Here is an 18,125-nt window from a genome sequence, read left to right as displayed (position 1 = left end):
AATTAGTATTTGGTAGCATTGCCTTTAAATTGTTTAACTTGGGTCAAATGTTTCGGGTAGCCTTCCACAAGCTTCCCACAATAAATTGGGTGAATTTTGGCCCATTCCTCCTGACAGAGCTGGTGTAACTGAGTCAGGTTTGTAGGCCTCCTTGCTCGCACACGCTTTTTCAGTTCTGCCCACAAATGTTCTATATGATTGAGGTCATGGCTTTGTGATGGCCACTCCAATACCTTGACTTTGTTGTCCTTAAGCCATTTTGCCACAACTTTGGAAGTATGCTTGGGGTCATTGTTCATTTGGAAGACCCATTTGCGACCAAGCCTTAACGTCCTGACTGATGTCTTGAGATGTTGCTTCAATATATCCACATAATTTTCCTTCCTCATGATGCCATCTATTTTGTGAAGTGCACCAGTCCCTCCTGCAGCAAAGCACCCCCACAGCATGATGCTGCCACCCCCGTGCTTCACGGTTGGGATGTTGTTCTTCTGCTTGCAAGCCACCTTCTTTTTCCTCCAAACATAACGATGGTCATTATTGCCAAACAGTTTTTGTTTCATCAGACCAGAGGACATTTCTCCAAAAAGTAAGATTTTTGTCCCCATGTGCAGTTGCAAACCGTAATCTGGCTTTTTTATGGCGGTTTTGGAGCAGTGGCTTCTTCCTTGCTGAGCGGCCTTTCAGGTTATGTCGATATAGGACTCGTTTTACTGTGGATATAGATACTTTTTTACCTGTTTCCTCCAGTATCTTCACAAGGTCCTTTGCACTTTTTGCACCAAAGTACGTTCATCTCTAGGAGACAGAACGCGTCTCCTTCCTGAGTGGTATGACGGCTGCATGGTCCCATGGTGTTTATACTTGCGTACTATTGTTTGTACAGATGAACGTGGTACCTTCAGGCATTTGGAAATTGCTCCCAAGGATGAACCAGACTTGTGGAGGTCTACAATTTTTTTTCTGAGGTCTTGGCTGATTTCTTTTGATTTTCCCATGATGTCAAGCAAAGAGGCCCTGACTTTGAAGGTAGGCCTTGAAATACATCCACAGGTACACCTCCAATTGACTCAGATGATGTCAATTAGCCTATCAGAACCTTCTAAAGCAATGACATCATTTTCTAGAATTTTCAAAGCTGTTTAAAGGCACAGTCAACTTAGTGTATGTACACTTCTGACCCACTGGAATTGTGATACAGTGAATTATAAGTGAAATAATCTGTCTGTAAACAATTGTTGGAAAAATTATTTGTGTCATGCACAAAGAAGATGTCCTAACTGACTTGCCAAAACGATAGTTTGTTAACAAGAAATTTGTGGAGTGGTTGAAAAACAAGTTTTAATGACTCCAACCTAAGTGTATGTAAACTTCCGACTTCAACTGTATATTAGACCACATTTTGCTAAACTTTAAATACAATCAATGGATGCAAAACTCACTGTAAAGTGTTTTGTTCACAAAATAAAACATTTACAAATCGTTTTCCTTAGAAGAAAAAGGGTGGCAAATCTGTTCACTGAAATGTGTTCACCATTTCCGGCAATCATAAAATTGTAAATGGCTCTTTCAGTGTTAAACCAGGTACAATATAGGGAAAGATATAGGCAATAGGAACTGTCTAATATGTATGATTTCTCACATCATTGCTGACATGCAGAGACGCAAAGAATGAAATTGTTTTACTTCAAAGTAACTTTGGGTTAGTCTTAACTCATCATCTCCAACATTGTGACCTATTACAGACGTTTGCTTTGGTGAGGATTGAGGCATATCTATTCATATCAGCAGTCGCTCCACTGTATTCCTCTGTCCTTATTCTATTGGGGATTGTTTTTCTGCTTTGTGATGAAAAGTCTACACACTTGTCAGCAGACCTCAATGTGTATGATTCATTCATCGGTATGATCACAATACAATTCCATGAATCCTACACATTGTGTGCAGCATTAATGGAATTGGACCAATGAATGAATCCTGAACAAAGTGTGCTTATTTTCTGTTCATTTTTTATCAAGAACAATATTTAATTTGATGTAAATGAAATTGTTTAGTGATATATGCATAAAGGAGAGTAATTCATTTCCCATAATTCTGCACCTTTTAATAGTTGTATTTGGAATTTTGATCATCATGATTTAGTGACTGCAAAAAAAATCTATTGATTAAATGGGCTTTTTTAAAAGACAGACTAACTTTTTGTTTTGTAAACTTGATTTAAGTGGTATGTATGGTTGTGTTATCTTTTTGCAGGGAGTCGTGTTCTTATGATTAGTGCATTAGCAATTCTGAGAGTATTATATAGATTTGAGGAAATTATTAGCTTTTTCCGGAAGCCAACTCCATTTTGAAAATGTATTTAGTGTTTTTCCACAGACCTCTGTGTCTTCTGACAAACATTGTACCCCAAAAAGTGCTTGTACGCGATTGAGAAAAACTGTAATCAGACACCCAAAATTTTTTTGGGAACGACATAGTTATTACAATACCAGTTGTAGTTGTACTTCTACCTCTACCTGTAGTTTGAAATGAGTAGATAGTAGATTTAACATCAATTTTCTCAATATGCCTTGAAGCTGAAACATTTTCACAAATAATCTTACACACAGACACAGACACACAGACAGACAGACAGACAGACACAGAAACAGACAGACACACACACACACACACTGTACAGACAACCAGTTAGTCAGTGAGGGCATTTAAACAGGCAGGGCTCTACACACAGTCAGACAGCACAAACAGACAAAAAATATTTTATTTTTATGTGGAAGAATTACCCATCAACCATAGTATGGCATAATCATCATCATCAGCATCAAGATTTAAGCCATTACAAAAGTGATCACACATTGAGCACACCTAAACTGATGTTCAAAAAGTGCAGCTATGATGTAGGGGAAAGATAGTCACTTCAGGCCTATGTCATTGATTCCTACTCCTCCCCCTCTCCATCTCTTTTTAACGTGGGTGAGAGACAGGAGCAGTTGTAAAACTCATCACAGAATGAATCGGAAATTCGAAATTGGTCTGGATTCAATCACTGCAGATTTTTTTGATTTTGCATTGCACTTGTAGACAAACACAGACAAACACAGACACAAAAACACACACAAAAAACACACACATACACACATACAGACATATACACAAACACATTCAGTCAATTAGGGCATTTAAACAAGCAGGGCTCTACACAGTCAGACAGCACAACAGACAAAAATATCAAACAATTATTTTTTTAAAGTGTGGAATAATTACCTATTTTCAAGTCACAAGATATGTCCCAGTCAGGGGATACGTCCAACTGAGGAGATATGGCCCAGTCAGGAGATGGTGTTAGGGAATAATCAGCATCATATATCTGGTCTATGACAAAAGATATCACACATTGAGCACACCTAAACTGATGTTCAAGAAGTGGAGCTATGATGCCACCCTAATTCCTCCCCATTCCCATCCCCTTGAGCCATTGTAAAAATCATCACAGAATTGGTCAGAATTCAATCATTGGAGATGTGTTTTTCTTCTGCACTACACTTCCACAGCAGTTGAACTTGACACACATGCCTTTTCTTCTTTTGTCCGGTAAAAAGCAACTAGGGAATGACAAAAGGAACGTTCTTTAAATAAATATTTTGGGGGGAATCCACTGATATAGCATGTAATCATTGTTGTTGCTATTCCTTTTGATTTGACTGTTTTCCCTCTCCTTTCCCACCTCTGTTTTGTTTTGTTTGTTAAGTGTCCTGCCTGGTTGGCCCTGTCCGGGGGTATCGTCGGACAGGGCTACAATGTCCCCCGAACTCCCCTGTCTCAGCCTCCAGTATCTATGCTGCAATAGTTTATGTGCGGGGGGCTAAGGTCAGTCTGTCCTATCTGGTGAAATTCTCCTTGTCTTATCTGGTGAATGCTCCCTCTAATTGTCCCATCTCTCTCTCTCTCTCTCTTTCTCTCTCTCTCTCTCTCTCTCTCTCTCTCTCTCTCTCTCTCTCTCTCTCTCTCTCTCTCTCTCTCTTCTCTCTCTCTCTCTCTCTCTCTCTCTCTCTCTCTCTCTCTCTCTAAGACATTTTAGAAAATTGATATATAGCGTTTTGGAATGATATTATTAATTTGTCTTACCATCATAAACTTGTGCCAGCACTGCAGAGGCCCATGCTAGACAGAAAACATATTTATGTTCAATATAGGTTATAATGTAGGTTATAATGTTACGTTTTTAGATTGACAGTCTTTGCTAATTTATTTACTCCATTGACTCACACCATTCAGTAATTGTCATTCACTATTGTAGACAGTATGTGTGTGTGCGTGTGTGCCTGTGCGTTTGTGTGTACGTGTGGTGTGTGTGATTGTTTGTGCGTGCGTGTGTGATGATGATGGTAGTTTTGCTCACTGGGGACTACGTGGTGGTGGTGGCTCATGGTGGGCTTCTCCCCCTCCTTGGGCTTGTGGGCCACCTGTGAGGCTTCTCCCTGGGGCTTGGTGACCACCATGGAGGTGAGAGGAGTCACAAAGCCGTACTTCAGACAAAGATCCAGGGCCTCCTTCTTCACCTTCTCCTTCACCTTACCACTCGACTGCACCCTGAAACACACACACAAAGGTATTAATTAAATAATGTGCTAAAACATACATTGGGGTACGAAATTATTGACAGCCTCGATAAAGATGAAAATTGAAAATTGAAAATTATATTACTTTATACTAATACAATTGCTCAGAGAAAGAGATTTTGTTTAACAATACTTTTTTCTCTCAAAAAGGTAGGGAGTCAAAATTATTGACACCCCTGTTTTCAATGCCTTTCAATAGCTCACCTTGTGAAGATAACAGCACTGAGCCTTTTTCTAAAATATAAAAAATATCTTATAGCAGGCTGGGCTTGCCACGCTGTGCTAAAGAAAAAGACTGTGCGTGTCTATGCACCTTTTACTACTGCTCTCTCTCAGCAGCAGTTGTAGCTTATGTAGATACTAGCCTACTAAGTCTAATAATGATAAGTAATACTTATTATTATAATGAGAATACTAATAAGAGCAATAATAAGAAGAACAACCACAAGTACACCAAGACGAAGGAGGAGCAAGAGGTGCAAGCGCTGCGTGATATTCTGTGCCAAACAGGTATTAGATTAAAACGTTGGAACGTTGTAAACAACACTAAACAAATGTTTATGAATCCCAGAGAGTATTTTCTAACGAAATCAAGTTGTAAAGCCTTTTTTACAGCAAAGCAAAAATAATGTTGCTACGTTGTGGTTGCGTGAGGCTTGGAGCTCAATTGATATCGAACAGATTACGGAATTAGCTTTAAACAAACAGTAAAAATAGTCCGTTTGTAACTCCACTCATTAAGCTGTATAGTCCATTTGTTTGTGTTGTTGTCTTGGCTAGCTAGCTAATGTTCCGGTTGGTAGCTAGCTAGCTAGCTAGCACTCACTCACGTGGCTAGCGTCGCTGTGACACTCCCAGTGTCTGTTGGAAAGCAGACTGAACCAGGTTTTCCTCTAGGATTTTGCCTGTGCTTAGCTCTATTCCGTTTATTTTTTATCCTAAAAACTCCCCAGTCCTTAATGATTACAAGCATACCCATAACATGGTGCAGCCACCACAATGCTTGAAAATATGGAGAGTGGTACTCAGTAATGTGTCGTCTTGGATTTTCCCTGTCACGATCGTCGAACAGAGAGGACCAAGGCGCAGCGTTGCGGGTGAACATATTTATATTTATTTACTAGATCACACGATCAAAACAAAGAACGAAACGTGAAGTCCTTTGATACACAAACCAAAAGGGACAGAAGAAACCACCCTAACTGGATCAAGCAGCGGGACGAGGAGAGAGGATGGACGTGGGAGGAGATGATTGCGAGTCTGGCAAGAGGGAGGAGAGACCCCCAGGAAATTTTTAGGGGGGGGCTCACGACGTCGGGCCAGCAGGTGTACGGGTTAGAGCGGTGCAAAGCGTTGGCAGAGAAGGCCGCCAGGTTAGGGGGGCCACTGGGCACAGAGGAGAGGGAAAGTGTGGAGGCACGGCGAGAGGTACTGGGGTGTGTTACCAGTCCGGTCCGGCCCGTTCCTGATCCCTGCGTGGGGCCAGTGGTGTGTGTCCCCAGTACGGTCCGGCCTGTTCCTGCCATTCCCACCAAGTCAGTGGTGCGCGTCGTCAGCCCGGCCCGGCCTGTTCCTGCCATTCCCACCAAGTCAGTGGTGTGCGTCGTCAGCCCAGCCCGGCCTGTTCCTGCCATTCCCACCAAGTCAGTGGGGTGCGTCGACAGCCCAGCCCGGCCTGTCCCTGCTCCACGCACAAAGCCTACGGTGTGCGTCGACAGCCCAGCCCGGCCCGTTCCTGCTCTCCGCACCAAGTCTGTGGTGCGCGTCGCCAGCCCAGTCCGGCCCATCCAAGCTTCCCGCACCAAGCCAGTGGTGTGCGTCGTCAGTCCGGCACGGCCCGTTCCTGCTCTCCGCACCAAGTCTGTGGTGCGCGTCGCCAGCCCAGTCCGGCCAATCCAAGCTTCCCGCACCAAGCCAGTGGTGTGCGTCGTCAGCCCTGTCCGGCCCGTTCCTGCTCTCCGCACCAAGTCTGTGGTGCGCGTCGCCAGCCCGGTCCGGCCCGTCCAAGCTCCCCGCACCGGGTCAGTGGTGCGCGTCGTCAGCCCGGTCCGGCTCATTCCTGCTCCCCGCACCTTTGTGTTTTGTGTCAGGTGTTTGTGCGTTACCCGTGTTTCGGTACGCCATTGCTATTTAGCTTCCTCCTCGGTTGAGGAGAGTTTTTGCGCCCTGTGTTGTGCGCTCGTGTTTTGACGCCTGTGTGCGTCTTTTTTGGCCTCTGGCTGTTTTGGATTTATTTTGCACTCTCCAGTAAAGTCTTGTTGGACTGTCCATCTGCTTCTGCGCCTGATTCCACACCACACCATTTCTAACATCGTGACATTCCCCAAACATAACACTTTGTTTTCAGGACAAAAAGTTAATTGCTTTGCCACAATTTTTGCAGTATTACTTTAGTGCCTTGATGCAAACAGGATGCATGCTTCCTTCTTTTCACTCTGTCAATTATGTTAGTATTGTGGAGTAACTACAATGTTGTTGATTCATCCTCAGTTTTCTCATATCAAAGCAATTAAACTCTGTAACTGTTTTAAAGTCACCATTAGCCTCATGGTGAAATCCCTGAGCAGTTTTCTTCCTCACCAGAAACTGAGTTAGGAAGGACACCTGTATCTTTGTAGTGACTGGGTGTATTGATACACCATCCAAAGTGTAATTAATAACTTCACTATGCTCAAAGAGATATTCAGTGTCTGCTTTTTAATATTTTTATACTTAGGCAGCCTGTTGGCATGTTACGTTGTGGGATCTTGTTCCGTTAAGGTTTGTGTTATTAACCTAGGACTTCACGTATCGTTTGTTTATTGTTTTGGTTCGTGTTGTGTACACCAATTAAAGAATTTACGCTTATCACGCTGCGCCTTGGTCCGCTTCATCTATCGACGATTGTGACAGAAGATCCCACCACGACTGGATCAAGCAGCGTGAAGAGGAGAGAGGATGGACTTGGGAGGAGAAGAGTGAGAGTCTGGCGAGAGCCATGGAGGCCATGTTCACGGGGGATAGACAAGCCCAAAACATTTTTAGGGGGGGGCTCACGCCGTGGACGACGAGGCAGCAGGAGGCTGCGATAGAGCGGTTCAGCAGGTTAGCAGAGGAGGCCGCCAGGTTACGGGGGCCACTGGTCACGAGGGAGAAGGAGAGTGTGGAGGCACGGCGAGAGGAACTGGTTAGGCAGCAGAGGGAGCGGAGGTTTATGAGGAAACCCAGTCCCGCTCCTCGCACCAAGTAAGTGGTGTGTGTCACCAGTCCGGTCCGGCCCGTTCCTGATTCCCGCACAAGGACAGTGGTGTGTGTTCCCAGTACGGTCAGGCCCGTTCCTGCTCCCCGCACTAAGCCTGTGGTGCGCGTCGCCAGCCCGTTCCGGCCTGTTCCTGCTCCCCGCACCAAGCCAATGGTGCGCGTCGTCAGCCCGGTCCGGCCCGTTCCTGCTCCCTGCACCAAGCCAGTGGTGCGCGTCGCCAGCCCGGTCCGGCCTGTTCCTGCTCCCCGCACCAAGCCAGTGGTGCGTGTCGTCAGCCCGGTCCGGCCCGTTCCTGCTCCCCGCACCAAGCCAGTGGTGCGCGTCGTCAGCCCGGTCCGGCCTGTTCCTGCTCCCCGCACCAAGCCAGTGGTGCGCGTCGCCAGCCCGGTCCGGCCTGTTCCTGCTCCCCGCACCAAGCCAATGGTGCGCGTCATCAGCCCGGTCCGGCCCGTTCCTGCTCCCCGCACCAAGCCAGTGGTGCGCGTCGCCAGCCCGGTCCGGCCTGTTCCTGCTCCCCGCACCAAGCCAATGGTGCGTGTCGTCAGCCCGGTCTGGCCCGTTCCTGCTCCCCGCACCAAGCCAGTGGTGCGCATCGTCAGCCCGTTCCGGCCCGTTCCTGCTCCCCGCACCAAGCCAGTGGTGCGCGTCGTCAGTCCGGCACGGTCCGTGCCTGTTCCACCGGTGCCTGGTCCGGCACCGGTCAGCTGCTCCACGCCGGAGCCAGAGCAATCCGCTCCACCGGTGTTCAGTCCAGCTCCGGCCAGAGGGACCAGACCAGGGGCGCAACGGAGGGGTAGAGAGAGTGTGGTGGTCACGTCCGGAGCCGGATCCGCCGCCGAGGCGGAATGCCCACCCGGCTCCTACCCTCTTGTGTTTGGTTGGCGCGGTCGCAGTCCGCGCCTTTGGGGGGGGGTACTGTCACGCCCTGGCTCTGGGGACTCTTAAATGTTGAGCCAGGGTGTGGATTTTTCCTTGTTTAGTTTTCTAGGTTTGTCGTTCTAGATCGTGTATTTCTATGTTGGCCAGGGTGGTTCCCAACCAGAGACAGCTGTAGCTCGTTGTCTCTGATTGGGGACCATACTTAGGCAGCCTGTTGGCATGTTACGTTGTGGGATCTTGTTCCGTTAAGGTTTGTGTTATTAACCTAGGACTTCACGTATCGTTTGTTTATTGTTTTGGTTCGTGTTGTGTACACCAATTAAAGAATGTACGCTTATCACGCTGCGCCTTGGTCCGCTTCATCTCATAACGATCATGACACAAGGCAAAGGGTGGCTACTTTGAAGAATTTAAAATATTAAATATATTTGGATTTGTTTAACACTTTTTGGTTTACTACATGATTCCATATGTTACGGATACAGGTATCCTGTATGTGTATTTGTTTTTCCTCTCCTTCTGCCCTAATCACAGGTGTCCCTTGTTTTCCTGATTGGTGGTTGTTGGTGTGTCCCACCTGTCTGACATCCGTTCGTCTCATGATTGCTGAGATGGACCAATCAGTGGACACTCCTCCGTATTGCACCACCTGTTTCTGGTTTTTCATTACCATATCACATCCCCTGGTTTTAAAAGCCAGTCAGTTGTGTTTTCTGACCAAGACTCATTTTTTGTGAGTATGTATACTGTGGTGTCTTGTTTTTGTGTACTCACTCGTTTGCTGTTTAGTTCATATTGTTCTTATGTTGTTTGTTTGTGCCTGGGAAAAGGGGGGTTTAGCAAGTCGCCCTTGGGCATACACTACCCATAGGAAAACCTTGTCTAAACACACTAGTGAGACCTGAGCAGACCACCCACTGTATTTTTGTATGGTTAGCAGTAAGCTTAGCGGTTCTTGAGGCAGGAAGATCAGTTTAGTTTTTTTTTACTTTATTGTTTCATTCCTTGGGTCCAGCTCAGCCCCTTTTCCCCAAACCGTTTACCGTGTGTTCAAAATAAACATTTTGTGTTTGACGGTAGCTTATGGTTGTCGGTGTATTTTGTTCTCACTGTTCTGTGTCAATATTCTAATTTGCATGAGTCATGTTACGGGTCTCTTTTCCATCCACCCTAGACTTTTAAAGCCACGGGGTTCGTAACACCATATGTGTTATTTCATAGTTTTGATGTCTTCACTATTATTCTATGTAGAAAATAGTCAAAAGAAAGAAAAGCCCCTGAATGAGTAGGTGTGTCCAAACTTTTGACTGGTACTGTATGTTTGATGAACTTCTTAAAAATGCATGATTTACTAACTTATGCATTTATTTTCTTCAGAATTTTGGTGGACAGACTACTCACAATGTGGCCTTGATGGAGAGGGGTGCAATCCAATGTCCTGATGTTAATTGTAGGGGTGTGTCTTAATGTCACGGATCCCCCCAGTACTACTGCTCATTCCATTTACCATCTCCGGAGGTCTACGTCACTGGGCTTCTAGGCTTCACTGACCTGGATCATTACCACCAACCCCGGACTGTCTTGTCTCATTACGCACACCTGGTTCCCATTTCCCCTGATTAGTATGTGTATATATGTGCCCTCTGTTCCCCATTGTCTTTGTCAATTATTGTCCCAAGTCCGTTACACCTCGCTTTTTTGTTTGGGTTACATCCCTGTGATATATATGTTTTGGGCTTCGTCCCCGTAGTTTTTCATGACGTACCTTGTGTTGGGTGGAGTAAATAAAACCCCTAATACGTATTCCTGCGCCTGTCTTCGAATCATTATACAACGTGACACTTAAGGCAAATTCATTCTACAGTCTTTTAATGTGTGTGTTTCGGTAGTGACATCAAAACTGGGAACAGCATTTTTCAGAGAAAGATGTTTATATAAAAATAATAGTGAATTGCTTTATTTTCAAAGATGAATTTTAGGAGTCAGGGTGGGGGACAGACACCTCTCAATAGAAATAGGCATACTGTATAAACATGGTTTTGTCCTGTATTCTTTTAACAGTTTATTGCATTGGAATTAATTAGAATATATCATGAGTTTGGAGACTTATCTGTTATAAAAAAAAAAAAATTTTGATTAGGGACAGCAATTTGTGCGACTTCTGTGGAATAACCCATATAAATACACACGTCGTACAAATGCACACACGTACACAAACATATACACGCAGGTATAGAGACACATACGGCTGGAGACCTGTATAGACAGAGGTGTAAACACACCCAATCACAGACGCAATGCCATGCAAAGCAGACTCACTCTTTGTCCAATAGCTGCTTCACAGTGAGGTAGGCCCACAGCCTCTGGATGTGGCTGTCAGGCCTGGCTTCAATGGGCTCCTCCATTGGTATTGTCTCAGAGTACATCACCCTATTGCTTTTCTGAAATAATCAAGGCATACTCGCATCATAATACTAAATATTGACTTAACACTATAAAACAAAAAATAGTTGAGTCAACTAAAGATATCAAGGCAACCAGCTGCTATCCAATTTCTAGTTCACTCAACTTTTTCCACATTTGCCTAAGTAGAGTAAATTGGAAATCGTAATGCAACTGGTTGCCTTGATTTTTTTTAAGCCCAGTAAAAATCTCACTTTTAAAAGTTAATATTCTGTTAACTCATATCTAAATAATGTTGTTGACTCATCCTATACTCGTATTTGTGGCAAAAGCATATATTGGAGAAAAACCCCCCACCTCAAACAGACCGTTCAAAAATGCTTTCTATTTCGTCATAGAATATGAAGTAATCTCCCTAAGGAGGAGGATCTGGCCAATCAGCGGTCTACAGGAGGATGAGCTGGCCAGTCAGTGGTCTACAGGAGGATGAGCTGGCCAGTCAGTGGTCTAATTGCATGACATTTTTAATGACCGGTATAAGCCCACACCATTCTGTTGAGGTACACCCACACTATTCCAATATAGAAAAGCTGCTGGAAGAAAAGCGATTTCACTCATATTGTAAGTTATACAGTAGGTAATATTTCATAGAAATCTGGAAACAGTTACTTTAAGTTGATTTAAAAAATTAATAATTACAGTGCATTGAACATTTTGACATTTGGCTGAACTATCTCTAAAGTACTCATATGGAGTTATGTTTTTTTTTATCAACATTGCATTGCTTTCAAAATCAAAAGAACATACAAAACAAAGACCAGGGCAGTATGGAGTGATCTGACCTATGAGCTGAGTAGAGGTGACCTCACCGATATGGCTATGACCTCTGCAGTGAACGTCTCTATGTTGTTGTCGGTGATCTGACCAGACACCACGATCTCGGAGCCGTTGTAGTACTGGCTGAAGTTGGTCTGGGTCAGGTTAGCCCCACCCACATACACCATCTGCACGTCCGTCAATAGGGGTGTGGCCACCTCTTCATAAAAGCCCTGTCAATCATACAGTACAGAGGCTATTAGTCCCGCCCCCTGCTCCTCCTCGTTTCCTCTCACATAATCTACATTTAGGAAATCAGGAAACAACAGTCAAGCCTACTTAGATGAGATAAGATCTTATTGCATTTTAAAGGTTGGTTCGGCCCTTTAATATTCCAGCTAATGAAGCTCAGTCGGGACCATTTTTGATCATTTGTTGTGTTACAGTCTCAAATGATGTTGAGATTTGTAAGAAATAATTCAAATCCATTGTAGTGCAGGGACTGTAGTGTGAATACACTGCCTCACAGTGTGTGTTCCCTTACCTGCAGCTGCAGAGCAGCATCAGAGTCCTCATATATTCTGCGTCCCACACCGCTGTTCTCCAGTGCCATCTTCTCCAGGAACTCAAAGTTGACATCCATTCCAAAGCCGAGACAGTAGAGAGGGAATTTCTTACCAATGGCTTCCTTTACATTCTTGTGGATCTTTTCGAGGTTGGTCTCACCTGAGGAAAGTGAGATTGGCTATTATTGTGTGCGTATATGTATGTGTGTGTGTGTGTGTGTGTGTGTGTGTGTGTGTGTGTGTGTGTGTGTGTGTGTGTGTGTGTGTGTGTGTGTGTGTGTGTGCGTGTGTGTGTGTGTGTACCTGTGGTTGGGTCTCCATCAGTGAGTAGTATGAGGAGGGAGGCTGAACCCTCTCGTGGGTTTCGGTTCAGCATGGCTGTGCCCTCCAACACAGCAGCATTGATGTTGGTTGCTAAGAAGAGAAGAGAGAGGACAACACATCTATGTATTAGCTCCCATTGTCACTAACTAGGCTATTGTTCATACAGTGACTTTAGAAAGTATTCATTTCCACATTTTGTTACGTTACAGCCTTAATCTAAAATGGATTTAAAACATAATAATCAGAAATACCTTATCTACATAAGTATTCAGACCCTTTGCTATGAGACTCGAAATTGAGTTCAGGTGCATCCTGTTTCCATTGATCATCCTTGAGATGTTTCTACAACTTGATTGGAGTCCACCTGTGGTAAATTTAATTGATTGGACAGGATTTGGAAAGGCACACAGCTGTCTATATAAGGTTCCACAGTTGACAGTGCATGTCAGAGCAAAAACCAAGCCATGAGGTCGACGGAATTGTCCGTAGAGCTCTGAGACAGGAAAGCATATGCCTAATGGACCAAAATGAATGGCATTTTGGACGAAACATATACACCATTGCAAATACCACTCAAATGGGCGCCAAATGGTGCAAAACATATTGCAAAATGTATATGGCAAATGCCAGTGTAATAATAAAAAAATCCTACGGGTGCGAGCGCGCTCCACCGTCAGAAAGTATATTGCAAATGGACACCAAAGTCAAATCTCAAGGGTGAAATGACCAATTATAAAAACTTTTGTCTCAATTATACATTACTAAAGAACCGTATGGATATAGATTTGTTTTATTTTATGCGAGTTTGTCCATAAGGCCTATGTTATGTCCATATCAGGCATATTATACTGCAAGTGGTCAAAATGTTAACTTGTCACGTATTATACTCCAAATGGGCAAAGTGTCCACTTGTCAGATATGATCATAGGAAGTCGGGTTCCGAACCCGAAAGTCACAGAACCATGTCCAAATGGCATATATAATGTCCAAATGGCATATGAAATGTCCAAATAGAATATGTAAGTATTGAAAGCACTAAAGCAGGATGTAATGTCTATTTGCCATATATGATCATAGGAAGTCAGGTTCCGATTTCCAAAAGTCAGTGAACCATGTCCAAATGGCATATGAAATGTCCAAATGGCATATGTACAGTGAGGGAAAAAAATATTTGATCCCCTGCTGATTTTGTACGTTTGCCCACTGACAAAGAAATTATCAGTCTATAATTTTAATGGTAGTATTATTTGAACAGTGAGAGACAGAATAACAATAAAAAAATCCAGAAAAACGCATGTAAAAATGTTATAAATTGATTGCATTTTAATGAGGGAAATAAGTATTTGACCCCCTCTCAATCAGAAAGATTTCTGGCTCCCAGGTGTCTTTTATACAGGTAATGAGCTGAGATTAGGAGCACACTCTTAAAGGGAGTGCTCCTAATCTCAGCTTGTTACCTGTATAAAAGACACCTGTCCACAGAAGCAATCAATCAATCAGATTCCAAACTCTCCACCATGGCCAAGACCAAAGAGCTCTCCAAGGATGTCAGGGACAAGATTGTAGACCTACACAAGGCTGGAATGGGCTACAAGACCATCGCCAAGCAGCTTGGTGAGAAGGTGACAACAGTTGGTGTGATTATTCGCAAATGGAAGAAACACAAAAGAACTGTCAATCTCCCTCGGCCTGGGGCTCCATGCAAGATCTCACCTCGTGGAGTTGCAATGATCATGAGAACGGTGAGGAATCAGCCCAGATCTACAAGGGAGGATCTTGTCAATGATCTCAAGGCAGCTGGGACCATCTTCACCAAGAAAACAATAGGTAAAACACTACGCCGTGAAGGACAGAAATCATGCAGCGCCCGCAAGGTCCCCCTGCTCAAGAAAGCACATATACAGGCCCGTCTGAAGTTTGCCAATGAACATCTGAATGATTCAGAGGAGAACTGGGTGAAAGTGTTGTGGTCAGATTAGACCAAAATGGAGCTCTTTGGCATCAATTTAACTCGCCGTGTTTGGAGGAGGAGGAATGCTACCTATGACCCCAAGAACACCATCCCCACCGTCAAACATGGAGGTGGAAACGTAATGCTTTGGGGGTGTTTTTCTGCTAAGGGGACAGGACAACTTCACTGCATCAAAGGGACGATGGACAGGGCCATGTACCGTCAAATCCTGGGTGAGAACCTCCTTCCCTCAGCCAGGGCATTGAAAATGGGTCGTGGATGGGTATTCCAGCATGACAATGACCCAAAACACAAGGCCAAGGCAACAAAGGAGTGGCTCAAGAAGAAGCACATTAAGATCCTGGAGTGGCCTAGCCAGTCTCCAGACCTTAATCCCATAGGAAATCTGTGGAGGGAGCTGAAGGTTTGAGTTACCAAACGTCAGCCTCGATACCTTAATGACTTGGAGAAAATCTGCAAAGAGGAGTGGGACAAAATCCCTCCTGAGATGTGTGCAAACCTGGTGGCCAACTACAAGAAACGTCTGACATCCGTGATTGCCAACAAGGGTTTTGCCACCAAGTACTAAGTCATGTTTTGCAGAGGGGTCAAATACTTATTTCTCTCATTAAAATGCAAATAAATTGATAACATTTTTTACATGCGTTTTTTGGATTTTGTTGTAAATGCCCATTGTAATATATACTGATAACATGTTAAGACTGGCATGTATTATGTGTAATGGACTGTCCAATTAGCAGAGTAATTTATTGCCAATGGACAAAAAGGCAAACCTATGGCAATATATCATATGGCAAATGGACACTGTCCATTAGCAATATATTACAATGGGCATTTACCATCATGAATTGGACATGCTGTTACTTTGCTGAAATGCCCAATTGTCTGGCTCGTTGAACTTGGGATGGCCTAGCAGTGATAGTGGATCCTCTCTCTCGATCGTTGGTGTTGATTTCAATCTGTCCATTTGGTGAATGTAAATCACTGCTTAAACATATTGGAAATGGACAGTGTCCATTTGCCAAATGATATATTGCCAGTACCAATATGTCCAGTATAACATCACAAATATAACATCACGAATTGGACATGCAGTTAAAGGGTTTAAACTAATAAAGTCCACTACTGGGACACTATACACAAATACAATTCAAATGTGCTGTTTATGATGATTTTAAGCAATGAGATGGCTGACTTGATTGCTGTCCAATTGCAATATGTTACAATGGCATTTGCCATATGATATATTGCAAGTTCATACTTCCCATTTAGGATATGAAGGGGACCATGTACTCTATTCATATTGATATCTGTAGAGCTACCTTGACCCTGAACACGTGGCAAAAGGAACTTTGCAAATTGCATGCACAGAAGCAGAGTTAGAGCATAACCTGTAAACCAATGTTATTCTAAGGGAGAAACTCAGATGTGTCCAACCACATGAACCGCCACACGCATCTAGAATAACTCTGTGGCTTGTCCACGCCAACCTACCCCCGATGACCCCAGTTGAAAACGGCGTGTCTCTGCATGACCCAGAGGCCGTAAAATGTCAAAAGCATGTTGAAATCACTATTAGTTAGGCTTCATTCCAGGCCTTCTTATTTGCACAGTCTGTGCGGTCAGACCGAGCGAGCTATGGTCAAGTGGGGCACCTTATTGAACTCGGAATGGCCTAGAGACGATAGTGGGTCCTCTCCCTTGCTCGTTGGTGTTGATTTCAGCCAGTCCATTTGGTGATGGTAATCCCTGTTTAAACATATTGGAAATGGACAGTGTCCATTTGCCATATGGTATATTGCCAGTGCCAATATGTTCAGTATAACATATTGGCACTGGCAATATATCATATGGCAAATGGACACTGTCCATTAGCAATATAACATATGGACAATAACAATATATTATACTGCAATTTGACAGTCAGCCATCAGTCAATAAGATATCACACTGACACCAAACTGATACATACTAACACCAAACTCCCTTTGTCCAACTCATTTAGAAGCCAACTATCACATATGTCAGAGCCGGCCCAAAATGTATAGCGCCTTCTGTTAAAACCATAAAAAACCTTAAAACATGTAGTGACATTCGAGCTGCGGGTCCAGTTCTGACATTATGTGTAGGCCTAGCTGAGGCGAACCCGAATCTTGAGTTTTGTCTCGATTGGTCATTCGCCCGAGCAGCAACCTTCATTAGTTCTGAAAATGTACTTTTTTCGGGGGTTGCTATGGGGTCCCTGAATGAGCAATCGACCAGAAACTTGTAGGGTCCATTTCTAAGGGCCGAGGCAGTTTCAATGCACCTAGTCTTGTGATTCTGGGACTTTTCTAAATGTCGTCATTTTCATGATGTTAAAAATGAAATGAATATATTGCAAATGGACGAGGCTGTTTCTCGGCCGGAGAACCTCCTAGAGCAGTACCGACCTAAGCTATAGAACAATTTTATAAAGTTTCAGAACTCTAGGTCTGACGGTTCTTTGATGGTTCGAACGCCGGTATCTATTGCAGGCTCCTTGCGTCTGTAAGCACACACTGTGTCACTCCATCTTGGCTGTGTGTGTGAGTTTTTCTCAGAGGTCTGATTGGCAGCGTGAGCAGTTGTCAGGCTAGAGCATGTCTCTATGGGTGCTGTCTCTGTGTCCTGGGCTTATGGGTGGTTCTTTGGGTCTCAAAAGAATACTTGAAGTACACAGGACTGTGTGAGTCTGTCCAATTGCAATATGAAATATTAGCACTGGCAATATATCATATGGCAAATGGACACTGTAAAGAAATTCACATAAAATCACAGAAATCACATAGAGCTCCAAACCTGCCTTAACAGATTCACCTTAACACGCCTCAACTGGATCTATAACTTTTTTCTACAAAAAACATCACGAAGATGACTGTACGATTTCTCGTAAACTACGATAGATAAATGGCTGGTTCTTTTTCCCTTACACGATAGGTTTATGTACTTTGATGTGCAGCGGACAAATGAGTGCTATATTACCGTTTTCGACCTTTAATCCCAGAAAATGTGAATTAACTCAAAGAGTGTTGTGGCCTCGACGTCATCTGTTTCCAGGCTAAAAGTACATCTTGCCGCCCCTCTGCTCACCAAGTTTTTGAAGTCTGTTCTGTTTACGAGAAACGGCCATGTCCATTTGGTGATGAAATGTCAATTTGCCATATACAGTGGGTCGCCACCCTGTGGAATTGTCCGGTACAGCAGAAATAATCAAAAAAAAGAAAAACATTATATATAGGAAACCGAGTGTCCTGGAAAATTAATTTTGTGACTTCCCGGAAGAA

General features: G+C 43.9%; 1 protein-coding gene across 2 annotated transcripts in view; it reads right to left on the bottom strand.

The window, feature by feature from the left end:
* LOC311134242 (inter-alpha-trypsin inhibitor heavy chain H3-like) overlaps positions 1 to 18,125 on the bottom strand; it is a 135,311-nt gene that overhangs the window by 90,719 nt on the left and 26,467 nt on the right. For both annotated transcript variants that reach the window (XM_084167863.1, XM_084167862.1), the window contains exons 9-15: positions 12,828 to 12,938; positions 12,503 to 12,684; positions 12,012 to 12,191; positions 11,059 to 11,180; positions 4,400 to 4,590; positions 4,126 to 4,161; positions 3,265 to 3,372 (exon numbers count right to left, since the gene is read on the bottom strand). In XM_084167863.1, the coding sequence (XP_084023989.1) occupies positions 3,265 to 3,372; positions 4,126 to 4,161; positions 4,400 to 4,590; positions 11,059 to 11,180; positions 12,012 to 12,191; positions 12,503 to 12,684; positions 12,828 to 12,938 (930 nt within the window). The remainder of the gene's footprint in view (positions 1 to 3,264; positions 3,373 to 4,125; positions 4,162 to 4,399; positions 4,591 to 11,058; positions 11,181 to 12,011; positions 12,192 to 12,502; positions 12,685 to 12,827; positions 12,939 to 18,125) is intronic.

This window comes from Coregonus lavaretus (genome assembly GCF_964263955.1).
Source record: "Coregonus lavaretus genome assembly, chromosome: 8".
In the NCBI taxonomy this organism is placed as follows: Eukaryota; Metazoa; Chordata; class Actinopteri; order Salmoniformes; family Salmonidae; genus Coregonus; species Coregonus lavaretus.
The sequence above is the reverse complement of the archived record's forward strand: the minus strand, read 5'-3'. Positions and strand labels throughout refer to the sequence as shown.